This window comes from Trichophyton rubrum, assembly GCF_000151425.1.
Source record: "Trichophyton rubrum CBS 118892 genomic scaffold supercont2.3, whole genome shotgun sequence".
Taxonomy (NCBI): Eukaryota; Fungi; Ascomycota; class Eurotiomycetes; order Onygenales; family Arthrodermataceae; genus Trichophyton; species Trichophyton rubrum.
This window is the reverse complement of record NW_003456426.1, coordinates 349,791-375,586: the sequence shown is the minus strand read 5'-3', so window position 1 is coordinate 375,586 and position 25,796 is coordinate 349,791. Positions and strand designations below refer to the sequence as shown.

Sequence of the window (25,796 nt, the reverse complement as noted above, 5' to 3'; positions counted from 1 at the left end):
GAACTATATATTGAACTTATTTCATTTCTGATGTGTTAAATCAATCATACATACAATCAATTCCTCCATACACCAACAAAATATCGATAGCAACGCCACCATACATTCAACGCCAGGCTAGAACATGATTACTCAAAGAGAGAGAGAGATGTAGATAGGCATCAAAAAGGTATACAACCTAGCTTCAATCGAAGAAAATACCGTCTACCGCGGCTCGGAGTAATCATTCAGGGCAACGCAGACCGCGCCACGATGATGGCCTTGATACTGCCGGATGATCTGCCCTGACGAAAGCTCCCATAGACGTGCACAATGATCACTAGACACTGTAACCAGGTATGCAGAGTCAGCCGAGAAAGCACAGTCCCATACCCATCTTTGATGACTGGCTAATGTAGTTTCCAGGAAAAGCGTATTTGTGGTGTGGTCCATAGGTGGTCCATCAAGAAAAGAAGAAAATGGCTGATCCGAAACAAAGCTATCATTCTGGGTAAGTTCCGAGGCAGATATTTCTGTACTTCCGCCAGATGCGATGATTGAACCGCTGGCTGGAGACCCCTTTCCATTCCATTCTGTTCGGGTCTTGGGCGGTGTCTTTATGGCTTCACCTTTTTGTCCGTTTGGAGAAGCAGTAACAGAAGTAGCAGCGGAGGCGGGTCCAGGAGTTTTTTGGGCGGCTTCCTTGGCTGCCTTCTCCCTGGCGGCAGCGGCCATTTTTGCTGGCCCATATTCTGGATCTAAGGACCAAACCTTGGCTGTATGATCTGCTGAGCAGGTTGCCAAATGCTTGACGTCTGGCGAGAGTAGTACTCTAGTCAGATAGTCCTTATGCGCTTGGAAAGTCGCAACGGGGACAATGCTTGTTTCATCTTGATTCTGCAACATTCTCCAGAGGTATACGTTTCCCTGTTACAGTGTTACCTGGTAAGCAAGGTTCATACAAATATACCAGCTGAAGAAAACTCATACCTTGTTATTTCCAGCACACAGTAAAGATCCATCACTGGCAACGCTAACACTAGCCACAGACACATCTTCCTCGGGTATCAATTGGTGGGTACATCTGCTTTCTCCCAGATCCCAGACCCGGATAAAGCCAGAGCCATCTCCGCTAATCAATTCACCTTGGTTGGGATGAATAACCACATCGTTCACAGGGGCTTTGTGAGTATAATTCCTCTGTAGTGTCCCAGACCTAACATCCCACACCTTCACCGTGCAGTCCTCGGAGCTGGTCACCATCCATTTTCCTTCACAGTGGAATGCGACGCCAGTGATATTATTTGTATGTCCATCAAACTTCATCACTGGGTTTGGGTTTGTAGATCGGATATCGTAAAGGTACACTCGATGCCTGCCCGCGGCGGCAACAAAGCGTTTATCTGGGGTGATGCATAGCCGGTTGACCTGGGACTCTGGGTGCTGGATGGTGCGGGAACATATGCCTGATAGGGCCTCCCAAAATCTAGAATTAAGTCAGTTACGCGGTCTCAAGGTTAAGATAGTTCAACACCCGCTGGACATACCGGATAATATGGTCATATCCCGCTAAACCCAGCACAGACAGCCAGTTAGCTGCATTGATAGATATTTATCAAAATGCGGGATGGTGACATACCTGTACAAAGAATCACACTCATGGCTGCGACGCGCGACGTGGACCTTCAGTTGTTATTTTCTTAGCTGGAGTAAGCTCATCACAGCTCAGTTCTTGTTTGGAAACCCTTCTTCCTTATGCTTTCTCCTTTCTTCACAGCTCTCTGTTCATCAAGAGCTTTCTATATTTCTTCTTGGTTTCTCGTGGAAGAATCTCGATATACTGCAGGTGGCCCGAGCGTTGACTGAAGTCGGAGAAATATTTTGCCGCTCAATTCAATCGGACCCGGCATCATATTATCTATCCTGGATATCTAGGTGTGATAAATATTTAAAATTCCAAAGACATTTATCCGTAAATAGAACTTCCATAACTCTATATTATCATCCAAAAAAACAGTCTATTTCATTGCTATATGGCGAGTTATTGGCCGTAAATATCCCTTCGACGCCCATAAATAAAGGTTCGAGTTAAATCGACGTATTATGTAACCGCAAGGGTCATTGGTCATGTGACTATCTGCTGGACAAAAATTGACAGAACTCAACTTTGACTTCCACGACATTAACATCAACAACTTCAACCACACCAACCAGCTAGACCGAGCAACATAACAAGTGGACAGCAGGGGCTATTAGTAGTGACCGCTTGGACTGGTCTCGAATCTTGCTTCCCTTACAGACTTGTTAAGTTACGGCTACAGGCTCGGAGAGGGGTTGTTGTTTCTCCTTTTGACTGATCTATTAGTCCTTGTGACGGATTGAATAGCATCAAAAGCCACAGCAGGATTGCACCGTGTTATGAACACGATGCAGTCCTCGCCATCAGAAGGTATTTATGCTTCTTTACAGACACTTCCTTGCTGTTTTTCTCCTATCCAAAGCCCTCATGAGCTGCGGACAGAAAACTCTCCCAACTCTCAGCCAGCTATGAATCAAGGCCAAGAGCTTACACATTTAATTGAACCACAGCTGCAGCACTTGTGGGGGTTTCCGGCTGAACCATACGTTACTGAGGGACTTGACTCACTCTCTGATCTGGGTCTTTTCGGTGATGGAAGTGATTTTCAGGATGCCTTGGACAGACTCACAGCCTCAAACGGAGGCAACGATAATGTCGATGGTAGCCTACTACAACACGATACTACGCTGAACGGCAACACAATCCCAGCGGCGGAAAATACGGAAACTCACGGTTACCAACCGTCACTCGACGAACACACGGGCGCCTTAACAGCGGGACTGGATGATGGTAAGCATGTGCTGAAAAGGTCTTTTGATTGCATAGATGATGCCACGAATGCCCGTACCGACGACACCTGTGAAACTTCTAAAAGACTGTGCAAATCACCCTCCAATACTCCTGGAACCATTCGAATTGCAAGTCCTTCGACCCTCTGCGATGCTACTTCCTGTCACTCTAGCGACGGCTCAATAGCTTCCTCTCACAATGGGTCACATCTTGCTCTACTTCAACGTACGGGCCGCTCATATGAGCAGGAGAATGTATCGCAAGCTATAACTGTGGAACGTGCCCTGCGTTCGCCACCCACGCAATGTATTCCTGATGATAATTCTCGAAGAGAACGTGAATCATCAGTTGACTCTTTGTTTGACGATGTTGAAGTTCCCGGTGAACCCGTTCCGCCGCCAGTTCCAATCCATCAACCGTTGTCTCTTCCTGGAAGGCCCTGTCATACTGTCTTCTCCTCGATCCTATCGCCCCCAGAATCCCCTCCGGGTGCCGAGCCAGTCTTTCTCAAGCCGTGGGTACGAAAACCAGTATCAGAAATTATAAAAAAATACAACAATATCGGAAGCCAAGATCTACTCAATTCCATGTACAGACAGGTTTTCACTACGCACCGCAATGCAGAGAAATATATTTCACCCTATCCTCGCATGGGTGGACCACTAGGCTATCTACCGTCGACTCCAGTCGCTCACGTCAAGTGTGTTGAAGTAGCAGACAGCACAGTTAACCACAGAATCAACCAATACCGCAGGATAGCGCATAGGATGAGATATGAGCGGGATAAAATTGCATGGTTTTCTGCGCAGTGGGGGGACATTGACCCTGTTACTGGAAAGTCAAAGGCACAACAGATGAGGGAAGAATGTACCCTCCTGAAACGGTCGATAACTTTCAAAAACAAGGCAATTGAAGAAGCCACAGCTGATGCGGAACTCTGGCGCAACAAGTTTCGGAACCTTGAAGCTGCCCACCTCAACCTCCTCACGCAGTATCATGCCGCAATCGCTGTAGCCTCCAAGGCTACGGCAGCAAACCTTGCTTCTCATCAAGGAACATCCAAGCCTACAACAGTGGCCTCAGAGCCTGCAAGGATCGATCTTACTGCCGAAAAACCAGTAACCGCAAAGCCTGCTGTTTCTGCCTTGAACCGTATGCGTATGAAGAAGTATAATTGGCTGGATAACAGTCGGCGTTGCCCGGCGCCCCAACCTGCAACCCCGGCTGCTGAGAATGAGTCTGAACCTGGTCAAGATGACAATGACGAGCGTAGCCAGATGCTTGTGCAGGAACTTGGAGATTTAAATTAGGATGATTGCAATGTGCTTCTTGTTAATTGTATTATTACCGTGGAACTGCCTAATTGCTGAAATGCCACCCTTTGAGGGATCTACCTACCTATATGCCCGTGTTCACTCGCCTAACTAGGTACACAGAGTAATGTATTCATAGGGTAAAATTCTCTATTCTATCTGGGTACTCCTAGGCCACACCTCACCTTATTCTATTTCTTACCTCTTACACCTATCTCCTTTTTACCTTCTTACTCTTTATATAGAATTCTTATACCTTCAACCTTGCCTGCTGAGGCCTGCCCAGGTGCGGTCAACGTCAGGTGACTGTATCACGTGGTCCACACTTCGGCTAACTAATCGCACCTTTGCAAGGATCAGCGATAAACTATAACCTAACTAGTTATTTATATCTTGACTACAACATGCCCGTAACCGCGCTCTGGCCCTACAAGTTACTACTTGTCCTCGTACAAACTCTTGTGTCTGTTGACCCCTTCTCCCGAGATCAGGTCCCTCTCTTTAACCCTCTTGTCACTTCTATCCCGTAATTGTTCGTTGAATTAATACTATTATTGAACGTGGCCATGGCGACCCAAGGCGGCTTGAATGCCGAGTTTAGATCAGAGCGAAGGCTGCAACTGTTAACTACCTTACAAAGTTTACTTGATGAGAGACAGCCAAATGGGCTTCCCTCCTCGTCCTGGGCCGGTTTATGGTTGGCAGACCTTGAACGGCTTGAAGAAATCATCGCGTCAGCTGGACGAGCAGAATTTATACCCGCCATCACTGCCGACTTTGGAGTCATTGTTCGTGAAAAAGCGCAGCGAGAGCGGTTTGAGTCACGCTCGCCATCATCTTCACCACCACAGTCTCCATCAGGCCTCCTGCGCGCGAGTCCGAGCCAGTCAAGCTCTCTCCATCGCTCGGCCGTGGAGAAACGGTCAGGACTAACCCGCGAACCCCCCGGAGACGAAGCCGAGCAGCCGACGTCGCAGCCGGCCATACCTCCAGCAAAACGCCAGTGCACAGGATCTGAACTGTCAAATTCTACTGGCTGCCATTGCAGAAGCCTTCCCGAAATATTAGCGTGTTAACCGATCCTACGATACCAGAGAATCTTATTAGTATCAACAAGGATTATAGGGCCTGGAATGTTCGTACCGGCGAGGAGATTGTATCTAGACGAGAGATCGTCCTAACGACCAGTGACCCCGAAAGCCACCCCCTGCCAAGCTGGGATCTCCTCGAACTCCAGTAGACCCTCCAGCGGTTGACAGCATTGAGTGGAGCAGCGGACGTCTTTCCCGATACTATTGATGACGACGACAGCAGTGGGATCTTATGGGAGGATGGAGACAGTATCCGATGCCATGATAGCGTTGCATCATTATCTGACCCAGGGATCGAGCCGTCGTCGCTCTCCCCACAAACCACTAAGGTTGCCAGCACGATGAGCAGCGCCATCCATTCCCAGGTACACAAGCAATCTCTCGCATAAAGCAGGTTGGACCAGCAAACTGCTTTTAGTACTGTAGAATACGTTAATTCATCTGGCCGTCTACCTTTACGTCAGCTTGCATGATATTCCCAATTCCGGCAATCTAGAGAACTATCTAAAAGTAACAGATTTCGTTTTTGTTACTTTTCCTGGGTAGACCATGCCTAGGCTGATTACATGAGGTCGCCCGGCATACTTGACACAAGATGGCTGTTCATTATATGAAAGCGCTAGCCATTTGCTTACGGCACAGAGCTGGATAAAAATGAAAGAGATTATATGCGATTGTCATATCTACAAATGACAATTTCAAAGCCCCCAGTCATGGGTCATCTATCCTTCGTCTTAGTTGCAACTATTTCGTCGGACTCGCTTATGCCAGTGCAGCTTTGATGATGCCAGCTAGCTTGCCTGCATGTTCTCCCTTCTGTTATGGTTATGCAGTTAGTTACTGGTCTGGATGATGTCCAATATGCTCAGATTGCTGCACTTACCATCATGGAGAAGTGGTTAGCGTGCTCTATACGCTCTAAGATAATCTCACCCCCTGGAAAGACAGCCTCCCACCCAGCTGCTGAAAAGTCAGTACGTTTTTCTGACAAGAACTTCATTCCTGGTGTATCGTCGGGATGGGACTGAAGTTTGGGCACGTTAACACCATCAATTACACTCTCACACGCCCATATGATAGTCGTCCGTGGCATTTTACCAGCTGGAAGGGGGGAGGCATGGTAATCATGTAGGGTGTCAATTGTGGCATTGAAGTGTGGAATGAGCCATGCTGGCGCCTTCGCATGGCCCTTGGTCGGCCCAGCACGGTGTCCGAATACCTGGTACTTGCTGCAGTGATCATAGAAGTGCTGAGGTAGCTTGTCTAGCCCCCTTGGGACAGGAGAGTCGATCAGAATAAGATCGAGAACTTTTTCACCAGTTTCAATCAGCTTTTGAGCGGCGCGGTAGGCCAAAATACCTCCAGCGGACCAGCCTCCGAAGTAATACGGCCCTGTCGGTTGGCGACGGCGGACTTCATTTAGGTAACTATCGATCAGGTCGTCGAGGGTGCATCTGAAAAGCTCTGGGATCTTGTTATAGGGAGAGTTAAGCCCGATGACAGCTACGCGGGGACTCAGCCGCGGGATTGCTGAATATGAAGTTGCTGATCCTGAACCGTCAGGGAAGAGGAAGAGGATCTTCTCCGCGTGTCTTGCTATACCCTGCAATAGAACAGATGTCGCAGGCGGTACGGCAATGTGTTCTGGCTTCTCGGACGTGTCGTAGTCGGAACTTGAGTCTGGTGGTGTCATGGATGACATTGTGTTTTCATCAGAGCTTTCCATCAGAATGGACGGTGCGCGGGTAGTGATTGTTGATTCCCCTTTTCCAAAGAATGCCTTCAAGTCTCGGATCGTGAAGGAATCTGTGAACACAGATTGACTATCAATGTCGACGTCCAATTCCTCCTTGAAACGGCTGACGATAACAAGCGCCAGAAGTGAGTCGATACCAATCTCTGCAAGGATACACTCATCAGCGAGTTCAGCGATCGCGATTCCACTCTCTTCAGACACTATGGCAAGGGCAGCAGCACAGTCGGCACCCATGGAGATTCGAGAAGTGACGGCGGGCTCAACCTTTAGCGCAATGACGGGTAATGGTGTGGGTTCCACCACTACTGGGATATCTGAACCTGACTGTTTTGCAAGGTAGCTTCTAAGCGCTTTTCCAGAGGTGTACGTGAGGAATATATCATCCAGTTCCGCGTCCAAGTCGAGCTCCTCCCGGAATCGACTTGTGATCACTAGAGCCAACAGCGAATCAATTCCCATGTCTGTGAAGACACAATCGTCCGTGAGGTCTTCAACAGGCACGCCGGCTTCCTCGGAGATGATTTGGAATGCCTGCTTGACCTTTGGTGTCTTGGGGCTGGCTGTTGCTGGAGCCATGGCGGGCTTAGCGATCGGCTTGGAAGTAGAAGTTGGCATGGCCGCTGCAGCTGGTGCAACAGGAGCTGGTCGTGCTGTGGTCTTTTTTTGGTTTGCTTGTCCACGGGGAGCGGCTGGCGCTTCAGGCTTCAAGAAGAAACGCAACACTCTACGAGGAACACCTTGGAACTGTTTGCAAGCTGTCAGTTAATTGGCCTCACAAGTTTCGGTTTGATGGGAGCAACTTACAACAATGCCCTTGTAGCTGGCTACGATTTTCTCGCTCTCATCAAAGACCACCACATCACCATGGAACTTTCTGTTGTCTCCTGGAGACATATGACAGAAAGTTTTATACTTCTTCTCCTTCTGAAGAGGCTCATACAGCTGGAGAGACTCCCAGCCATGGTTAACGAACACCTCCACTGCCAAATCATTACTGTCATTGCAGTTCATGACAAACCCTCCTGCCTGTGTGAGGCCGTCAATATAAGCTGGATGGGCGAAGAAGTTACCAGCAGCCTGGACACCTTTGAAGTTGACCTGACTGAAGACTTCAAGACTATTGCTATCGATGATAACTTCATCGAGTGGTTGATAGTCTCGGTGGAACTGTGCCAAAGGACTGATCATCTTATACACCATTGCACGATTGAACCTTTGGGTTTCGCCGCTTCCAAGGGTCTCGCGCATAGCGCCCATTCGAGCCTTGACAGTTGCAGTAGAGCTCTCTAGCAGCTTGAGCCGAGACCGATCAGTGAAGTGTATCTCGCAGGTGGCATGTTCCACGGTTGGCTCTCCAGATTTCTAGTGGTTTAAGGTCAGCACGGGACCCTGGCATTCCAGAACCCATGGTAGGGATGACTTACGTCGTAAGAGCGGAAGGAAACACTAGCTTTCTTAGCAGACCAATCGACAGTTGCTATGGTACGAAGAGGCTGGGGCCCCTGAGCCCGAGCAATCAATGCCTTCAAGACAGTCATGTTGGCCACGTCGACCAGGTTCGTTTCGATTTCTGGATGGTATCTCTCCAGAAGATACTTGCCAATGGAAAGGGCTATATCCGCATAGACGGACTAGAAGTACGGTCAGCATCAAAATTATCGCTAGGAAACTATCAATTCATGTCGGCACTTACTGGTGTGCATAGAGGCACGCCATCGACCTCGTGGCCTTGTACCAAGGGATTGAAATCTTCGCGTGCCATATCCGACTCGACAACAATTTTGTCAATACTGTCGTCCACTACTTTGTGAATGGTAGTTGATGTCAAGGACGAAGGACCCACGATCAATGGCGGGTCACCCTTTCGCAAAGACCAGTCATTCACGTACTGCATCCAGTAGTTCTTCAAGTCCCAGTTATATGCAGGGAGTTCCAGGACTTTGTGAGAGGCCTCAAAGTCGCGGTGGTACTCGTTCCAGCGAAGGTCGGCGCCGGCCGAATAAAGGGAAACAAGCAATTCGGTCACAACCTTCAGGTCATCACGGCTACGCTGAAGCGTAGGCATAGAAGTGACAGAGGTTCCAAAGAGTGCTTTAACCATACCAGTCACGATAGGGTGAGGGCCTACCTCAACGAAAAAGGACTTGTCTTTCACGACTCCAGTCTCTTTGAAATGCTGAAGGGCTCCGAGGAAATTGACGGTTTCACGGCAATGTCTCCTTAGATAGCTAGGGCAAATGATACCCTCGTCCACAATGACCTCGGCGAGCAATGGAGATATAACCGAAATCATTGGCTTGCGGAACTTGACACCTGTAGCGAGTGTCTCGAAATGGCTCAATATGGAATCTACTTGGGAAGAATGGTATGCAAAAGGCACCGAAATGATCTTTGTCTTGAGGCCATTGTTGTTCAAGGACTCCTTGAGGGCTTCAATTTGTGTGTTGGGGCCGGCAAGGACAGTCTCCTCTGGTGCATTGATACATGCAACCTCAAATTCCGTGCCATCGAGTGCTCTCTGGACGGCAGATAAGGAAGCCTTAACCACAAGCATGCTGTGTGTTCCAAGTGTACAATGCTGCTCCAACAACTGGGCACGCCTTCCAACGAGGAAAATGGTGTCTGTGTCAGACAGAACGCCGGCGGTATTGAGAGCAGCATATTCACCGAGGCTGTGGCCGATGACATTATCCGGAGTGATATTCCAGGAAATAAGCAGCCGAGACAAAGCCATTTGCATACAGACACTAGAGAGCTGTAAAGTGACTGGAGAGATATTCTGTTGTTGCTGGCATGACTCGTCCTCAATCACAGAAATAAAGCTGGGGAAGCCTAGCTTCTGGGCAAGGCTGTCGAACCGGTTGATTTCTTTCTTAAATTGATCAAATAGCGTGTACAGCTGCTTTGCCATACCAACATACTGAGCACCCTGTCCAGTATATGTGAATGTGACTTTGGGTGCGACTCTTGCTCTGAGCTTGCCATCACCATTCGCAGCAGCTGCTTCCAGAGCTGCCTTGATATCGGCAGCAGATGTACCGGTAACAGCAATTCGGTGTTGATGGTGAATTCGACGTGCGGTCGTAGTATAGGAAAGCTGGGGAAGGAAAAGAGCCTCGTCTTGATGCTTCTCAATATAATTTGCGAGTGACTGGATATTTCGACTCAAAGAAATTGCTGATTTGGCTGACACCGTTACCACATGGGCAGCTCGAGGGTCGGTCCCCAGAATCTCAGCCTCCACGGGTTTTTCTTCAAGGACCAGGGCGGAGTTTCCTCCTGCAGCGCTGAAGTTGTTTATAAATACCCTGCGTGGCTGTCCCTCCTTTGAAGGCCAGGGGACGGCCTTCTTTGCAATGTACACGTTCCTGGCATCAAGGTCTGTTGGGAAGCTGGAGTTGATTTTGTTTTTGATACCACAGTGCGGAGGAATGGTATTGTTTCTCAACATTAAGAGAACTTTGATCAGAGCACTGACTCCAGCAGCAGCCTCTCCGTGACCAATGTTAGATTTGACTGAGCCTAGATGTAAGGACTCTTCGGGCTGACGATATCGACGGGCGCCTGCAGGCGCGAAAGTGTCCAGGACAGAGGTCATTTCTCTAGCATCTCCTGCCTGAGTACCTGTTCCATGCAGTTCAACGTAACTCACACTGTATGGATCAACTCCACTGTTGCTAAGAATATTTCTCATGATATCTCTCTGCGCTCCGACATGCGGACGGGTGATTGACTCTGCCTCTGCAGAATGGTTTGTGTAAGTTCCCAAGATGAGACCATGGATAGGGTCCTTGTCGGCAATAGCATCTTCCAAACGCTTCAGGATAACGGTGCCAACACCTTCTCCACGGCAATACCCATCGGCATCGTCATCAAACGTCTTACAGTTACCAGTGCGTGAGAGGAAGTGGCCACGATCCAGACCAGCAGTAAAGTCAGGGTTGGTCAAGATATTTGTTCCACCCGCGATGGCAGTATCAATATCACGCTGCCACAAAGAATTGCACGCGATATGAAGAGATGCCAAACTAGAAGAGCACGCAGTGTCAACACTGTAGCTGGGACCGCTGAATTTGAAGAAATAATTGATCCTGCCTGGGATGAACGCTCTGTTACCACCAGGAATGAAGTAGGTGTCGATGTTTTGGGCACTGTTAGTTTCCATCCAGTCGTTGCTTGTGACTCCATAGAAGACGCCCACCCGGTCGTGGCGGGTGGATGGAGTAGCGCCAGGGACAATTCCGGCTTGTTCCATTGCTTCATAGGCGGTCATCAAGGCGATACGCTGAGCAGGGTCGACTTGGGGCGCCTCGCGGGGCGACATATTGAAAAAGAGTCCGTCAAATGCCTCGGGGTGTTCCAACCAGCAGCCGTAAGGGGTAGCACTGGTATTCTTTTTCTTGCCGGTAGGGTCAACATGTGTCTTAGCACTCCAGTGGAGATCTGGCACAGTTTTATGCACGTCTAGTCCGCGGAAGATGAGATCCCAGAATTCCTCGTTATTCTCTGCGCTTGGATATCTTCCAGAGAGGCCAACGATGGCGATCTTGGATCGACCCCGAACCATATTTCCACGGGCCTCGCGACCGTTTTGGTCCGGCTTCACACTCTCACCATTACCGATTTGAAACTCATCAATTTGCATCTTGGAGCTCAGTGATGCCGTTAATGTGGCCTCTGCATTGGTACCGATAGAAATAACGTGGAACCTCATTGCGTTGATTGAGGACATGAATGCAGCCAGCCCGTGAGTGAGCTCTGTCCATCTGATCGGCTCAATCAAAATTTGAGTGACTGCTGCCTCCAAGCGGGATCGGAGTCCCTCCAGCTCAATTAATTCTCCAGTGGTGCTCGAAACCATAGGCCGAACGGCTCTATATCGCTCCCACTCCTGAGAATCGGTTGTCTCAAGGATTGCATCGATGTCGATTTTTGAGAATATATGCTTTGCATGATAAGGGGAGTGGATGTCAAGCACACGCGAGCGCATTCCTGACAGTATCTCAGAGGAGCGAAGTGCTAGCAAAATGGATGCAGGTGCACTGATCGACACCCAGTTATCTTCCCCGTATGCACTAATCCATGGCATTGATGTGATGGGAAGATTCTGCGGAATGTGTTAGCCATTGTTTCCCCAATAGTAGTGCACACGTTATTCTTACATTATCCTCTGAGAATTTGCAAAGAAGCTCTTCAACTTTGTCAGTTGAATCGCAAGATACAACCATCGACCAGTTTCCCTCCGACGGGTCAATTGCCTTGGAAGCACGTAACGTGCACATCCCCAGTCGAAAAGCAACCAGTGCCGTTTGTACAGCAATAGGGACCAGTTCAGATGCAGTCCTACAACAGCTAACAGCTGCAGCAGAAAGGGCACCAGTACAGATACCGGTTACGCATGTTTCTTGGGGTGAGAAGTACTCCTGTCCGAGACCCTCATGTTGGCTGCATTAGAAAAGAGGCATATTCATTAGCATGGATTCATCCTTAAGGTTATTCATTGCTTGATTATGCAGATGCTCCCAGCTCAAGGGACTTACTGAATAAATTCACCCAACTGATAGATGCACGTTAATGCATTCTCAACTGCAGGATTTGACCTGCTGTGGCTGCTACGCCATGTCAATAGCTCAGCAATGCTAGAAAAACGAGGGAAAACTTCTTTATCCTGGGCCGGCAATCGGCCAATCTCAGCCCTGAGTTTATCGCAAACGCAATCGAAAAACGAACGAAGAAGGGGATATGACTCGGAATGAAGGAGTGGTTGCAGCTTTGTGGAAATGTCATATGTCAAATCTCCGAAGAGATAGAGGTGCAGTTGATTCACCATGGTCAACAAAGACACTCGAGTTATATGTTGAAGCAATTACTAATGCCTAAGCGCTGAACTGCATGGGAAGTTGAAAATGGAAAGGGAGAACTGGAGCTCCAGTGGAAGTGTATGGAACTGCGCAGTTGGAATCTGCTCTGATATGTCCTAGGGGGGCTTGTAGGAGTTTATAAAGCCTCAAGCAAGACCCTTGTGAGATGACTAAATTGGCTATATTTACACACCACGTTCCCACGCGCCCTTCTTTGGAGACGCCATGCCCATGTGGGTGGTGGCAGCCGCTTGTTCCTGGACTCGTCCGCCCGTGTCCAGCTCGAGCCGACCAATCCCCTTCAGCTCTGCATATCAAAGAGATCTCCATACATTCCCCGAACCAATAACAAGACCCGAAAGAGATCTTGCAGGACTCCCGCGCGACCCCCGATCATTCCCGGGACCATGTTTCGGAATTCGGATCTAAACCAGGGCCCAATATCTGTACTGAAGCAAGGGGAGAATAGTGGTACTACTATGCATGGTGGGTAGCCATGAGGTACAAGGTTCTCTAAACATGGGCTCCCATATCCGAGGAAGAGTCCACTGAACCGGGCCTGGATCCTCTTCCATATCAGCTCAACTTAACCCGGTTGAGTCCCGACTGTACCCCGAATCCTACGACACCTCAGCCCCCTTTCGGAGGACCCGGGTAATTTGGAATCTATAATGTTAATGAAGCGGGCTTTCTACTACGGAGATTTACTTTGTTTTAATGTTTCTTTTGCTATGTGCCTTTCCATCCTTTATACGATAGGGCTGCCCAGACATATCCAAGAATAACGGTCAACATTTGATGACACCAATTTAAATACTATTGGCAAAACTGTTTCTCCTACTTTGATCATTTGGGCTTCCAAAATGTCTGAAAAAGCGCCAACAGTTGCGGTCCTTGGTCTCGGTATGTAAAGGTTCTATACTGGTAGCTTGCTGCTTCTCCACTGAATTGGTTATGGATAATGAACGATATGCAGGTAGCTGACTTGGCACCAATCTAGGGGCTCTCGGCCTTGTGTCGATGAAGAACTTGCTTGAGGAAGGGTTCAATGTGACCGGATTCGATCGAAATTCATACGTTGGTGGTCTGTGGCATTACAATGAGGAGAATAAGAACATCTCTGTGTTACCAAGTCAGCCTCTGCTCTCTATATATGTGCTATGTGGACTTATTCAACTGACCAAAGCTCGATTCGTTTTCTAGCCACGGTAACAAACGGATCCAAACATCGTGTAAGATAGCTTTATACAACCAGTTGCCTGTATAGAAGGGCTGGGCTAAGCAGACGTTTCATACTAGGGATCATTCACCGATTTCCCCTTTCCTGATGGTGAGTTTGCGCAGGGACTTATGCATTGCGGACTTTTATGATATTAACTGTGTGTAGATACGCCCGATTTCCCGACAGCAAGCCATATGGCGAAATACCTTGCCTCGTACGCTGAGCATTTCCAGGTCATGCCACATGTGCGCCTTAGCACAAACATCCACCGTGCAAGCTGGAATGAGATGAAGCACAAGTGGGAAATTGAAATATCTCCAGTTGGAAACGAAGACCAGAAGTCTGTTCAGGAATTTGACAAAGTAATCCATGCGTTGGGCCCGGATCAAGTACCCAATATCCCGAAGGTAGCGGGAATCGAGAAATTCAAAGGAGACGTGCAACATTCCGTCACTTTCAAGAGGTAAGTTGGGCTCTTGTTTTTCTCATTTCGTAATTTATGGATGGCTTAGTGCCTGCAATAAGTATTCCAAGCTAACTGTGTGACCGCATAAAAGTGCAGATGAATATTCAGGCAAACGAGTGTTGGTTGTTGGCTTTGGAAACACTGCAGCTGATGTTACGGGCCTTCTGGCGGATGTAGCGGAAAAAGTGTATGTATCGCACCGTCACGGTGCGATAGTGGTAAGTCTTGAGCCGGCATCATATCCCACTGCTTTCCGTTACTACAACTAACCATGTTCCAGCTGCCACGATGGGTTGATGGTAAGCCGGTCGACCACGTTCGCACCTATCGCAAAGGATGGATTTTGGGTATGATGTCCCGCTACACCCCAGGCCTGTGGAAAAAGGTGATGGACAGCGTTATTGTCGGACTTCGCAATCGACTATACGACCTGAAGCCGGAATGGCAGCTGGATCCTGCCCCATCGTTCAGCCAGCAAAGACCGATTATCAGTGATAATCTGATTGAAAACCTATCCAGTGGCCGGGTTATTTCTCTTCCACCTATCCGTCAGGTCTGCGACGACACAACTATTGAGATGACCGACGGCACTGTAATTGAGGTGGACTCCATCGTCTGGTGTACTGGATACACCGTTGACTATTCAATGCTTGGGAAGAGTGATCCAACCATCTACGACCAGAAGGACGCCTGTGAGATGTCGAATGGCCGGAAGATGCCTCGTCTTTACCAGAATGTCATCTCGCTCCAGCATCCCGAATCACTCGCTTTCATGGGCAACTTGTCATTCATGAACCCGGCATTCTTGATGTTCGACCTTGCGAGCATGGCTGTTGCACAACTCTGGAAGGGAACTTCTCGGCTCCCATCCAAGGCAGACATGAACCGCCAGGTGGACGAGCAGTTCAAGTGGATTGCCAGTCTCTCCAATAATTCGCGAGTGACCCCGGGCCTGACTAAAGGAGTTGACTGGCTGGAATGGGTGGACGAAGCGGCCGGTCTCGGTATGGGAGCGAATCTGGGATATGGCTGGCAGGGCTGGACTTTCTGGCTCATGGATCGGGAACTGTGCAATATGGTCATGGACGGGCTTTTGCTGCCTTTCCACTACCGACTGTTCAACGCGGGCAAGCGGAAACCATGGGCCGGTGCTCGGGAGAACATAACCAAGATGAACAAGGAGCTTCGGGCTAAGAATTGGTACCCATAGCGTGAGGCTGAAGCTAACTCTCCATGGCTAAGTTTATTTGATGCGAGGGTGAGCTAGATAGTTATGGTCTAGATTTCTTTTCACTTCTGCCCTATATTTTGTGTATATATTAGTTGCCATCATCTCTGCCAATGACATCTCGATCCAGTTACCAATTTTAACTCTCTGCTCTAGAATTATATACGTCAATAGAGTAATTCTGCCGTCAATTGGTAGCTCGCCTCTTATTGTCCAGGGCTTAAGCCGAGTATGATCCTTTGCCATAGCCTTATACATATTTTATAAACATGAATAACTAATATTTCTGTTAAATAAAAACGAAAATACTTTCACAATAAGATCTAAATATCACATCCATCAATAAGCGCTGGGATGAATAGCGAGGTAGCCTCCATCGGACAGCATCACTGAGCCGTTACAGTAAGCGCCAGCCTTAGAGGCCATGTACAAGAGGGTCCCACTGATCTCCTGCATGTCTCCAAAGCGCTCTTCAGGGGTCATGGTAGCCGGCAATCGACCTCCCGTACTCTTGTAGAAATCTTGGGTCATCTCCGTGTGGAAATCTATGGCAGCATCGTTAGCCACCTATCTTCCTAGTATAGTTATATCTTGCAGTAAAGGGGCCTTACATCCTGGTGCCAGTACATTCGCTCGGATCTTCCATGGCGTGAGATATGTCGACAGATTCTTGGTCATTTGCGTTGTCCCGGCCTTGCTGGCGCCGTAGATGAAGGCCGAGTTATCGCGACCAAAGCCGCCAACGCTGCTGACCATGATGACCTGGCTGCGCACGTAGTCTGATCGGCCGCCGTTTGCCTTTGCCTGCTCTGCGCGCACACGGTTGCCCCGGTCCAGCAGCTCGAGGAATGCAAAGGTCACCATCAGGGGCGCGGTGGTGTTGGCTTCAAGGACTCTGGCGTAGTCCTCGAACGACGGCTTGCTGAACCAGTAGTTCCGCAAGTCTGTGATGCTCCATTTGGCATTTGGTCGCGTCCGCTGGGGGCCTAGGTTTGGTGAGATCCGCGTGTTATCACCAGGTTGACGAAGCCGTCCTCGCTGGCAATGCGTTCAACTACTATCTCGAGGTCATCCTTGGAGGTGATATCACATTGTAGGGGGTAAATGTTTCCGTATGTCTGCGTTCCCTTGTTAGTACTTTGATTCCAAACTCCTCCTAGGGGGTACATATATATATATATGGCTTACCGCTTGCTTCGCGGCAGCCTCGAGGACTGCCAGCCGTCGACCCAGGATGTAGACCTTTGCTCCGTTGGCCTCGAGTGCCTTTGCCATCATCAGGCCCATCCCGGTTCCACCGCCGGTAACAACTGCAACGCAGTCACTGACATCGAATAGCTCGCTGTTCTGCAATGGGACTTCCTCGGCAGCCATGGTGACGTTCTGGTGGATTGCTAGCCAACACTTGGTAGAGATCGAAAATGTAGTGATAGAAAGGATGTCGTCTTCATCCTGACCCTCTCCAATCTTGCCGCCGTCATGATATAGCTTGTTGCTGAGTCTGTTCCGCCGCTGTCGTTCATCGCGAGTGACACCAGGAGTTCGATACTTCAGCCATCAGCCGCTATACCAAGCCCGAAGTTGTTCGGGTTAGTTACATATAGAACATGCTCACTCAAATTATTAGCCAGTTAGTTACTGTATGTTAAACATCGGGGAAGGATCACAGGCAGATTCAAGCCCGAGACCCGAAGGCTGGCCCTGAAAATGGGTCTCAAATGGGGGCTCAGTGGATGAATCTTCGGGCTGGGGGAGCAGCTTCTGGACTCCCTCATGGTCGAGCAAACACGAGGCCTGGCACTGAGGGTAGAATATTTATGGATGAGTCTGATGTTTTCTGGAATGAATCCCCCGATTGAACATGTTGGTATGAAATTCAGGGGCTAACTGGTTACCTGGGTAGAATTACTCTAAAAGGGGTAAAATCAAATTATAACATCCATGACTGAAGTCATCAATTTGCTCACCCGTTGACTAGTTAGCTTGTTAGTTAACTAAATGTATTATAGAGTGAAGATGAAATGGTTTATTCTTAATATGTATCGTTCTACATGTTCATGTGGTACGCCAGCCTATTATCGTTGCGCAGACAACCGGCATTGCGCAAATGGAGAGATTGGTCACGGCTCTACAACAAGTCTCTCTAGTCTTTTCTTTAGCTCTCCCACGGGTACTCCAGACGGGCCTAGAAGCCATTGTGCCATAGTGCTCATCCATGATTGTTCGGAGGTAGACTCTTCTCCATTAGATAAGAGTGGCGGTAGCAATACGGTGTCAATCTTATGCACCACACCGTCCATCACCACGATATCATGACTCTCGATGCTAACAGCATTGTTGATCTTGGGAGAAACTCGAGGTCCGTTCATCTCTACCGTCACACTCAGATTATGGGAGGGAAGCAGAGTTGGAAGATGTATCTACATATCATTTAGCTCAACGATCGAATGATGGATGGTTAGGGAAGAGCTGGAGAAGGTACCTACTTTTGACCCATTTTCCAGGGGAATTTGTGCCGCCCCGTTATGAGGGAGGAGTAAATTGCTAAACATGGTCTGGTTGGCAACAATGTGGTATTGAAGCAGAGCTCTTAGGTACTCTTTGCCATAAGGGCTAAAAAGGAACTGGTTGGCTTTTGATCCCAACTTATCGAAGGCTTTATTGGTAGGAGCAAATATAGTCTGGCCGACATGGGTGGATGTATCGTTGACTGTCACGGCAACGTCTGTATCGATGAGAGCTTTGCGTAGTTTGCTCAGTTTAGGATCATCACGTAAGAGGTCGGACGTCGATTCTGGCATCATAAGGACACGATCAATCAGATGGACGTAACCATTCACTGCAGGCTACACATAATTAGCAAGGAGCTAGGTACCTACTTATATAGATGTACACCTGTTAAACAAAAAGCGCCAGTCACTCACCATCTCAGGAGCAGCCGGCCGGGCTACATGGTTCAACATGAAGCTGTCACCTTCATCTATCCTCTGTATGCTAATGCGTTGGCGATATGTCTCGAAGACGTCTGCAAAGACAAACGACGGCGCTGTAGTCATGTGCGAGAAATCCTTCTGCGAAAGTGCCCCTGCACCCATATGATATCCGATCAGGTAGAGCCAGTAGAAGGACGGTAGATCCCAGGCAAAAGTCTCCTTCTCAAACGCTTCGTCGGTTGGGACGTAGACGGTGAACTTGGCCTTTGGCGCATCAAGACCAGCTACGATGCTCTTGAATTCTCCCAATACTTTGACAAATTTGGAGACACGGGTATCGTTCCTGATGGTCTCCCACACAGTACCATGGGGTTCAGGGGTCGAAGAGGCGCCGTTCGCACCCAGCCGGCTGTTGATATAGTTGCTGGCCTTGCTGTTGCTCGAGCTCTTGAAGGTCCATTGTATTGCCAGCAAGATAGTCACTACCACGGCGGTTCCGCGCAGCGTCTGGCGTACTATACGTCGAAGCCGGTGGTTCTCCATGCTGCCAGCTTGGCGTATATGTGTATCAAATCAAGATCAGGAGAATAGAAACAGTCACTGGTGGGCAGCAGAGTCCCAGGAGCAGTTTTATTCATTGCTGAGCATCAACTCTGTCGTCTCCGGGCTCATGTTGACTGGGTTCTGCTGCTCCAGCCTGCTCGGTCGGGGCTCGGGTTCTGAAAGCCAATCTGATAGCTTTCTGCTAGGCTATCCCGGGCTGTTCTCGTGTTCGGATATATATATATATTTAGTTTTATCTATGTCATTATTAGCCAGTTACGGTGTTGTTCTCTAGTCTTTGGGTGATGGAATGTAGCCAGCCCCGAGGCGAGCTCGCCAGCCTGGCCCTTTTAATGAAATTCTTTGCCTGTCTGCATTCCTCTTCCTGTGTTAATCGGCTTGAGATCTAAGCTGATATTTGTTGGAACGATGCGAGGGTGGATAATTGCCCTCTGCGCTCTCGCTGCAGGAGAGGTCGCTGCAAAGGTCGTACGCGAGGAACTGACATTGACATGGGGCTTGGGAGCGCCAAATGGACAGCCCCGGGAGATGATCTTTATGAATGGCCAATTCCCAGGGCCTACATTTGTCTGGGACGAAGACGACGATGTGGAGGTAAGAAACTGGCTGAGACATGAGTGAGAATCCATTTTGCGCGCTTTGCTGAAATTAGTTATTGATATATAGGTTCTTGTCCATAATAAAATGCCCTTTAACACAACTATACATTGGCATGGACTCTTGTAGGTCGCATCTGGTTGCTGGACTACGAAAAAAGGATGTGAACGGCTTACAACTCCAGGATGCAAGGCACTCCGTGGTCTGATGGTGTGCCCGGCTTAACACAGAAGCCAATCGAGGTGGGAGAGTCTTTTATTTACCGATTTAAGGCATATCCTCCTGGAACTCATTGGTAGGAATCTTGTCTAGAGATATACAATACTGGGGATGGTAGCTAACTGAAGATGGAAAGGTGGCATTCACATACAAGGACGACCATGTTTGATGGCTTATTCGGCGCCATGTACATCAGGTAGTTATTTGCCATTCTTTCGCAATTTACGGAGACATTCTCTAACGTTAATCAGGCCGAAGCCCACAGCTCCAGCTCCATGGTCTCTTATCAGCAGCAATCTAAAGGACATTGACGGCATGAAAAAAGCCGTTGCGAACCCTCATGTTGTGGTTGTCTCAGACTGGACCCGGTTCAAGTCGTGGGAATATATGAAGGCACAAGAGGACTCAGGTTATACTATATTGTATGACTCCTAGTTCCTTACAGTGCTCCGCAAAAGCTGATACATTCCATTATAGTTGCGTGGACAGCATTCTTATCAACGGAAAAGGCAGCGTATACTGTCCAGGAGAGGACTTTCTTGTCAACAACACAATGGATTATATGAAATGGGCCATATACCCACGCCATGTCAATGACAAAGGGTACGGCTCCTGTTAGTTGGGACTATAGCGAGAATATCACTGATTCGTAATATAGGTGCCTCCCTTTTGTCAGGTCGACGGAAAACAAATATCTACGTGATGGCCGACCAGAGACAATTCCACTCCATCTACAACAAGGATGTGTGCCGTCCGAGGGGGGGCAAGCGGTTTTTGAAGTCGATCCAGCCGATGAATGGGTCAGTTTCAACTTTGTGGATGCTGCAACCTTCAAGACACCCGTTTTTGCTATTGATGAGCATGAAATGTGGGTTTATGAGGCAGATGGCCAATTTATTGAGCCACAGAAAGTTGATACTGTCAAGTTTTACGCTGGTGAACGATACTCGGTCATGGTAAGGTTACACAAGAACGATGCTCGAGACTATACAATTCGAGTGATGGATACAGGTCTAACTCAGATCATTGGATCATATGCCACACTACGGTATAAACGGAACCCGAATGACAAGAATGTTCCCGAAGCGAAGGAGTCTAGAGGGATTCTCAACTACGGCGGTCTAAACACGACGCACGTTGTCACCTTAGACCGCGATAATCTACCGCCTTATCCGCCCAATGCACCCGCCGCGCATGCAGATGCTCTTTACCTTCTTGATACTCACCGCGTGAAAACCGCGTGGACATACACTATGAAAGGCGGTGCAATGTATCAGGAAGATCGCAGCGCATACGCCCCATTACTTTACTACCCAGACTCGGCTGACGCAATGGACGAGAGCCTTGTCATCCGTACTAAGAATAATACTTGGATTGATCTTGTTGTTCAAGTAGGCTCTCTTCCGAACCAGCCTCAGGAGTTTCCGCATATCATGCACAAGCATTCTGGAAAGACCTGGCAGATTGGTGCCGGGGAAGGGCACTGGAATTACTCTTCAGTCGAAGAGGCAATGAAGGCCGAGCCTACCAAATTCAATCTCAAAACGCCGAATTATCGGGACACCTTTATTACGTCTTTTGATGGACCATCTTGGATCGTGCTACGATATAATTCTAACAACCCTGGACCTTGGCTCATGCACTGTCATTTTGAGATCCATCTGGGTGGTGGTATGGCTATTGCTTTCATGGATGGTGTTGATGCGTGGCCCAATGTACCACCAGAATACGCTCCTGGAAAAGGCGGGTTCTTGGACTGATGTGAACTACGCAGGAAATTCACCCAGGATGGATTCCTAATTTTGGTCACTTACATCTTGGTTTGCAATGTTAAAGTAATGTGTCATCATGTATATAAGGATATAGATACGTTTCAATTGTATAGGCGCTAAGAATTGCCTCGAAAGGACCACAAAAGTATCCCTGTAGTTTCGTACTTTGATACGAGAAAGTTACAAATAATAAGCTTTAGCCAAGAAAGAGTTAAGCTTAATTTAGTTAAGGTAGAATCCGCCATGATCGGCCCGCGTCAAAGTGGGTCCCGATTTTTGCATTTAATAATCTGGCGAAGAAGAAAACAAGCCGGCGATCGGGCTAAGAATCGGGTCTCGGGGTTGCGTCGGTTAAAATTGCGGCCAATGCAGAAGATACACTCAAAAACGTTCCCCCGAGTGGCGTGAGCTATGTTCTTTTTTTACTGACGACGTGGCGGAGAAAGTTCTCGCTATCACGAACCAATACCGTAAGCCCTATAGGGACCAGATATGGCGGTTACATCGGGATTATTCAAGGTCTGACGATCTCAGCGGCAAGACTTTGTTGGACGAACCGACCGGCATCTAAAACTCAGCCACCAAGGTAAACATGTGCTGCATGCTTGTCACACTGTGGCAGCCAGGTCCAGGTACACAGTGTACCCCATATACATGTAACAAAATACCCCATCGTTCTATATCTTTGCATCGCGGAAATATCTTTCCACATCGATGGGACAAGGCCCCATCTATCTAAAGTCAGTATTATAGGTCGTAGGAACCGACTCGGGTAAGGATTCTCGGCATTGCCAAAGCTTGGGTTGCGAGACTGTCGAGCTGTGGTGTACGGAGTATCCTTAGAGGTGTTGTCAGTTGGTAGTGATCATACCCGATCCTCAATAATATTCTATATACCTGAGCTTCATCTACCTGTAGTAACTTTGAACTTTGCCCTGCTTATCATTCTCAAGAATCTTCTTTGAATGCACTGCGAGTTTATCCAGTCTTCTCCGTGTATTTCTCCACTAGGTAGCTTAGGGATTGAAAACTGTCTCAGCAATGTCTGTCACCACCATGCAGCAAAACAACAGTGAGATTCCCAAAACTAACGGGACGCACTCACAAGAGCCAATGCTGGAAGTGCTCGCATCTCAGGTGCAAGAAAATGCGAGAATCGTGAGCGAGTTTCTTCGAACTTCTGGCCATACCGCACCATCATTTGCTAGTGATGCTCCTGCTACATCGCTCCCGCCTTCTGCACCTCCAGAGATCGGTGCGGCGCGACAGGCTTTGATGGGAGCTGCCCTTCAAATATTCCACCTGGCTGCCGGCCCCAGCGAGTATCTGCCACATCTAGCTGTTGGAGTAAGTAAATCCATACCCATATTTATCAGTACCGGCAACTAAATGGATGTTTTTTCTGTTTGTAGTATCAGCACATTGCCTGCCTCCGATGGCTCACCCATTTCAGCATTTTCAAGCTGGTCCCACGCGATTCATCCATTTCGTATCCTGCTCTTGCAACCGCGGCTGGAGTTTCGGTCAAACAGCTTAAGACAGTAGCTCGCATGGCCATGACCAACCACTTGTTCTGCGAGCCAGAGCCCAACATGGTCGCTCACACGGCGACTTCGATGCTTATCGCATCCGACTCCAGTTTTTATGACTGGGCGTCTTTCATGTGCGAGGCTTCGGTCCCCATGGCAGCAAAATTGGTAGAAGCCACCGAGAAGTGGACGGACAGTGAAGAGAAAACCCAGACGGCGTACAATGTTGCGTTCGACACCGATCTGCCGTTCTTCGACCATCTCAAGACCCAGCCTGACAAGACACGGCAGTTCGCCAGCTACATGAAGAATGTGCAGAAGAGCGGCGGCACTGGAATGCACTATCTGATTGAAGGGTTTGACTGGGCCAGCCTGGGCAAGGGGACAGTTGTAGATGTAAGTCGTTCGTTTCTCGGCCACTTTTGATATGTCCATCATGCAAAGTATAGCAGCATTAATACGTTTATTTTTTTGAAACAGGTTGGTGGTTCCAGCGGAGCAGCGAGTATTTCACTTGCCTCCGCATTCCCAGACCTCAACTTCATCGTGCAGGATCTGCCTGAAAATGCAGCAGATGGACAAGCATTCCTGGCCTCACCGGAGCAACAGGAGAAGTTGGGCAAGGGGGTTACTTCGCGCATCTTCTTCGAGGGTCATGATTTCTTCCAACCTCAGCCATTCCAGGGCGCAGATGTATATTTGTTGCGTATGATTCTGCACGACTGGCCGAAGAAAGAAGCCGTCAAGATCCTCCAGAACATCCTCCCCGCTCTGAAGGATTCATCTCGCATCATCATAATGGACACTGTTCTGCCGCAGCCAGGATCTATTCCATCTGCCCAGGAGCGTCTTCTGCGAGCCAGGGATATGACTATGTTGGAGGCATTCAACAGCCTGGAAAGAGACTTGGAAGATTGGAAGGAATTGCTACATTCTGTGGACGAGCGGTTGACTTTGAAGAATGTTGTTCAGCCTATTGGAAGCGTCATGTCTGTTCTTGAGATTACCCTTGGTGGACGTACCTAGAAAGAGTGTTGATGTATACATGTTCGGTCTATTTGTATCTATATTTGATAACCAAGAATACAAGTGATAAGCAAGATCTTAACATCCTGCAGTGTGTGCTCACCGTCTCAATGTATACTGGAAGCGCTCAGTACTGTCTACTTTCCTAGGCAGAGTTCCAACTCTAGTTATACTGAATACGAGACTGTTTGCGAGCAACTTTAACTAGAAAACCACAGAGAGGAGATATGTATTAAACATTATGCAGAAAAGAAACTATGTAAATTTTGGCTATGCAATTATGTATGTGTAATCATATAGCTACTCGTCTATACCTCAGTTGCCTCTGGGGCTGGAGCATTTTCCTTTTTCTTGATGACACGATACTCCATTCCAATGGTGGGAAGAATCATGAGACAGGAGACTGCCAGGGAGACGATGAAGGATCTCCTCAAGCTGTCGTTGTAAAGGGGTAGGACCAGCGGCAGCTTGTCAAGGGGGACTACCTTGGAAAGATCTTTTGCACCACTGGCCAGGACTGCTTTCACATCCAGGCCTGGCACCTTCGCCAGATTGGAGGCGAGGGCGTTGGAGAACAGTGACTGACTGATGGCAACGAACAGGGCACCTCCGAGGGACTGGGCAAAAAACATGAGAGAGACTCCGGTCGAGAGGTCTTTCATGTTGAGCACCGTCTGGGCAGCCAGACTAGCTTGCTGCAAACCGGTTCCAATGCCGAAGCCGAACAGTATTTGGTATCCGATCCAGGCAGAGTGGTTGGTATCAGGCTTGAACGTGGTTGTCAGGCCAGCGCCGATGGACATGAGAACGGTCGAGACGTACATCCACGGAACATAGTGTCCGGTAGCGGTGATGATGCTGCCTGAGAGGATGGATCCAACGACAAGAGAGAGGACCATGGGGATAGTATCGATGCCGGACTGGACTGCGGTGGTGCCCTTGACGGCCTGGAACCAGATGGGGAGGGCGTAGAGCATGGAGATGAGGCCTCCACCGACAAAGGCAGAGAAGGCGGTTCCGCTGGCGATGCTGCGCTGGCAGAAGATGCGCGGTGGGACTGTTGCATCCTCCTGTCTCCAGATCTGGACGGCCACGAAGGCGATCATGAGCACTCCGGAGACGACGAAGAGGGCGATGATGCGGCCGTTGTTCCAGGGGTACGAGGTGCCGCCGAGCTGGAGGGCGAGCAAGAAGCAGGTGGCCGAGGGGAGGAAGAGGATGCTGCCGATGGGGTCGAGGCGGTTGACCTGAGTCTGCCAGGGGGTCGACTCCTTTTTGGAGCGAACATTCAGGAGGAAGAGGAGCACAGCCATGGTAACACCTCCAATGGGGAGACTAGAATCAATTAGCAGGATGTCCCTGAATAGATAT

General features: G+C 48.8%; 10 protein-coding genes across 12 annotated transcripts in view; 5 read left to right on the top strand and 5 right to left on the bottom strand.

Annotated features, from left to right (window-relative positions):
* Nucleotides 1-204: 204 nt before the first annotated feature.
* On the bottom strand, nt 205-5,061 carry TERG_02853 (uncharacterized protein; the record flags this gene model as incomplete). Of its 3 annotated transcripts, XM_003235753.2 has the most annotated exons (4): nt 1,619-1,747; nt 1,527-1,548; nt 970-1,465; nt 205-906 (listed from the first exon to the last, which is right to left on the bottom strand). In XM_003235753.2, exons 1-4 carry the CDS (start codon nt 1,638-1,640, stop codon nt 205-207), a joined length of 1,242 nt encoding a protein of 413 aa, XP_003235801.1. In that variant the 5' UTR covers nt 1,641-1,747. The 3 variants fall into 3 exon arrangements, with proteins under 3 accessions (XP_003235801.1, XP_047605756.1, XP_047605755.1); XM_047749462.1 differs by having other exon boundaries at nt 1,527-1,780; XM_047749461.1 differs by having other exon boundaries at nt 970-5,061.
* On the top strand, nt 2,407-4,158 carry TERG_02852 (uncharacterized protein; the record flags this gene model as incomplete). Its single annotated transcript, XM_003235752.1, has 1 exon — nt 2,407-4,158. One exon carries the CDS (start codon nt 2,407-2,409, stop codon nt 4,156-4,158), a length of 1,752 nt encoding a protein of 583 aa, XP_003235800.1.
* TERG_02851 (uncharacterized protein) lies at nt 4,728-5,401 on the top strand (the record flags this gene model as incomplete). The annotated part of the gene is made up of 2 exons (XM_047747977.1): nt 4,728-5,230; nt 5,287-5,401. The coding sequence occupies 2 exons, from the start codon at nt 4,728-4,730 to the stop codon at nt 5,399-5,401; spliced, it is 618 nt and encodes a 205-aa protein (XP_047603949.1).
* Nucleotides 5,402-7,698: 2,297 nt separating this feature from the next.
* On the bottom strand, nt 7,699-13,151 carry TERG_02850 (uncharacterized protein). Its single transcript, XM_047747976.1, has one exon. The coding sequence runs from the start codon at nt 12,095-12,097 to the stop codon at nt 8,681-8,683; it is 3,417 nt and encodes a 1,138-aa protein (XP_047603948.1). The 5' UTR covers nt 12,098-13,151; the 3' UTR covers nt 7,699-8,680.
* An 84-nt stretch (nt 13,152-13,235) lies between these two features.
* Nucleotides 13,236-16,066, top strand: TERG_02849 (uncharacterized protein). Its single transcript, XM_047747975.1, has 6 exons — nt 13,236-14,001; nt 14,073-14,101; nt 14,169-14,199; nt 14,257-14,554; nt 14,649-14,775; nt 14,838-16,066. Exons 1-6 carry the CDS (start codon nt 13,890-13,892, stop codon nt 15,765-15,767), a joined length of 1,527 nt encoding a protein of 508 aa, XP_047603947.1. The 5' UTR covers nt 13,236-13,889; the 3' UTR covers nt 15,768-16,066.
* A 58-nt stretch (nt 16,067-16,124) lies between these two features.
* TERG_02848 (uncharacterized protein) lies at nt 16,125-18,154 on the bottom strand (the record flags this gene model as incomplete). The annotated part of the gene is made up of 5 exons (XM_003235748.2): nt 16,125-16,330; nt 16,397-16,763; nt 16,802-16,903; nt 16,974-17,333; nt 17,918-18,154. The coding sequence occupies 5 exons, from the start codon at nt 18,152-18,154 to the stop codon at nt 16,125-16,127; spliced, it is 1,272 nt and encodes a 423-aa protein (XP_003235796.2).
* Nucleotides 18,155-18,664: 510 nt separating this feature from the next.
* On the bottom strand, nt 18,665-19,261 carry TERG_02847 (uncharacterized protein; the record flags this gene model as incomplete). Its single annotated transcript, XM_003235747.2, has 1 exon — nt 18,665-19,261. One exon carries the CDS (start codon nt 19,259-19,261, stop codon nt 18,665-18,667), a length of 597 nt encoding a protein of 198 aa, XP_003235795.2.
* A 429-nt stretch (nt 19,262-19,690) lies between these two features.
* Nucleotides 19,691-22,119, top strand: TERG_02846 (uncharacterized protein; the record flags this gene model as incomplete). The annotated part of the gene is made up of 7 exons (XM_003235746.2): nt 19,691-19,876; nt 19,949-20,004; nt 20,064-20,174; nt 20,235-20,294; nt 20,350-20,520; nt 20,576-20,701; nt 20,757-22,119. 7 exons carry the CDS (start codon nt 19,691-19,693, stop codon nt 21,856-21,858), a joined length of 1,812 nt encoding a protein of 603 aa, XP_003235794.1. The 3' UTR covers nt 21,859-22,119.
* Nucleotides 22,120-22,211: 92 nt separating this feature from the next.
* On the top strand, nt 22,212-24,425 carry TERG_02845 (uncharacterized protein; the record flags this gene model as incomplete). The annotated part of the gene is made up of 3 exons (XM_003235745.2): nt 22,212-23,217; nt 23,283-23,795; nt 23,880-24,425. The coding sequence occupies exons 1-3, from the start codon at nt 22,912-22,914 to the stop codon at nt 24,423-24,425; spliced, it is 1,365 nt and encodes a 454-aa protein (XP_003235793.1). The 5' UTR covers nt 22,212-22,911.
* A 308-nt stretch (nt 24,426-24,733) lies between these two features.
* Nucleotides 24,734-25,796, bottom strand: part of TERG_02844 (uncharacterized protein) — a gene marked incomplete at both ends in the record, with an annotated part of 2,123 nt that continues 1,060 nt past the window's right edge. Inside the window, one exon of the mRNA XM_003235744.1 lies at nt 24,734-25,760. Within this exon, the coding sequence (XP_003235792.1) occupies nt 24,734-25,760 (1,027 nt within the window). The remainder of the gene's footprint in view (nt 25,761-25,796) is intronic.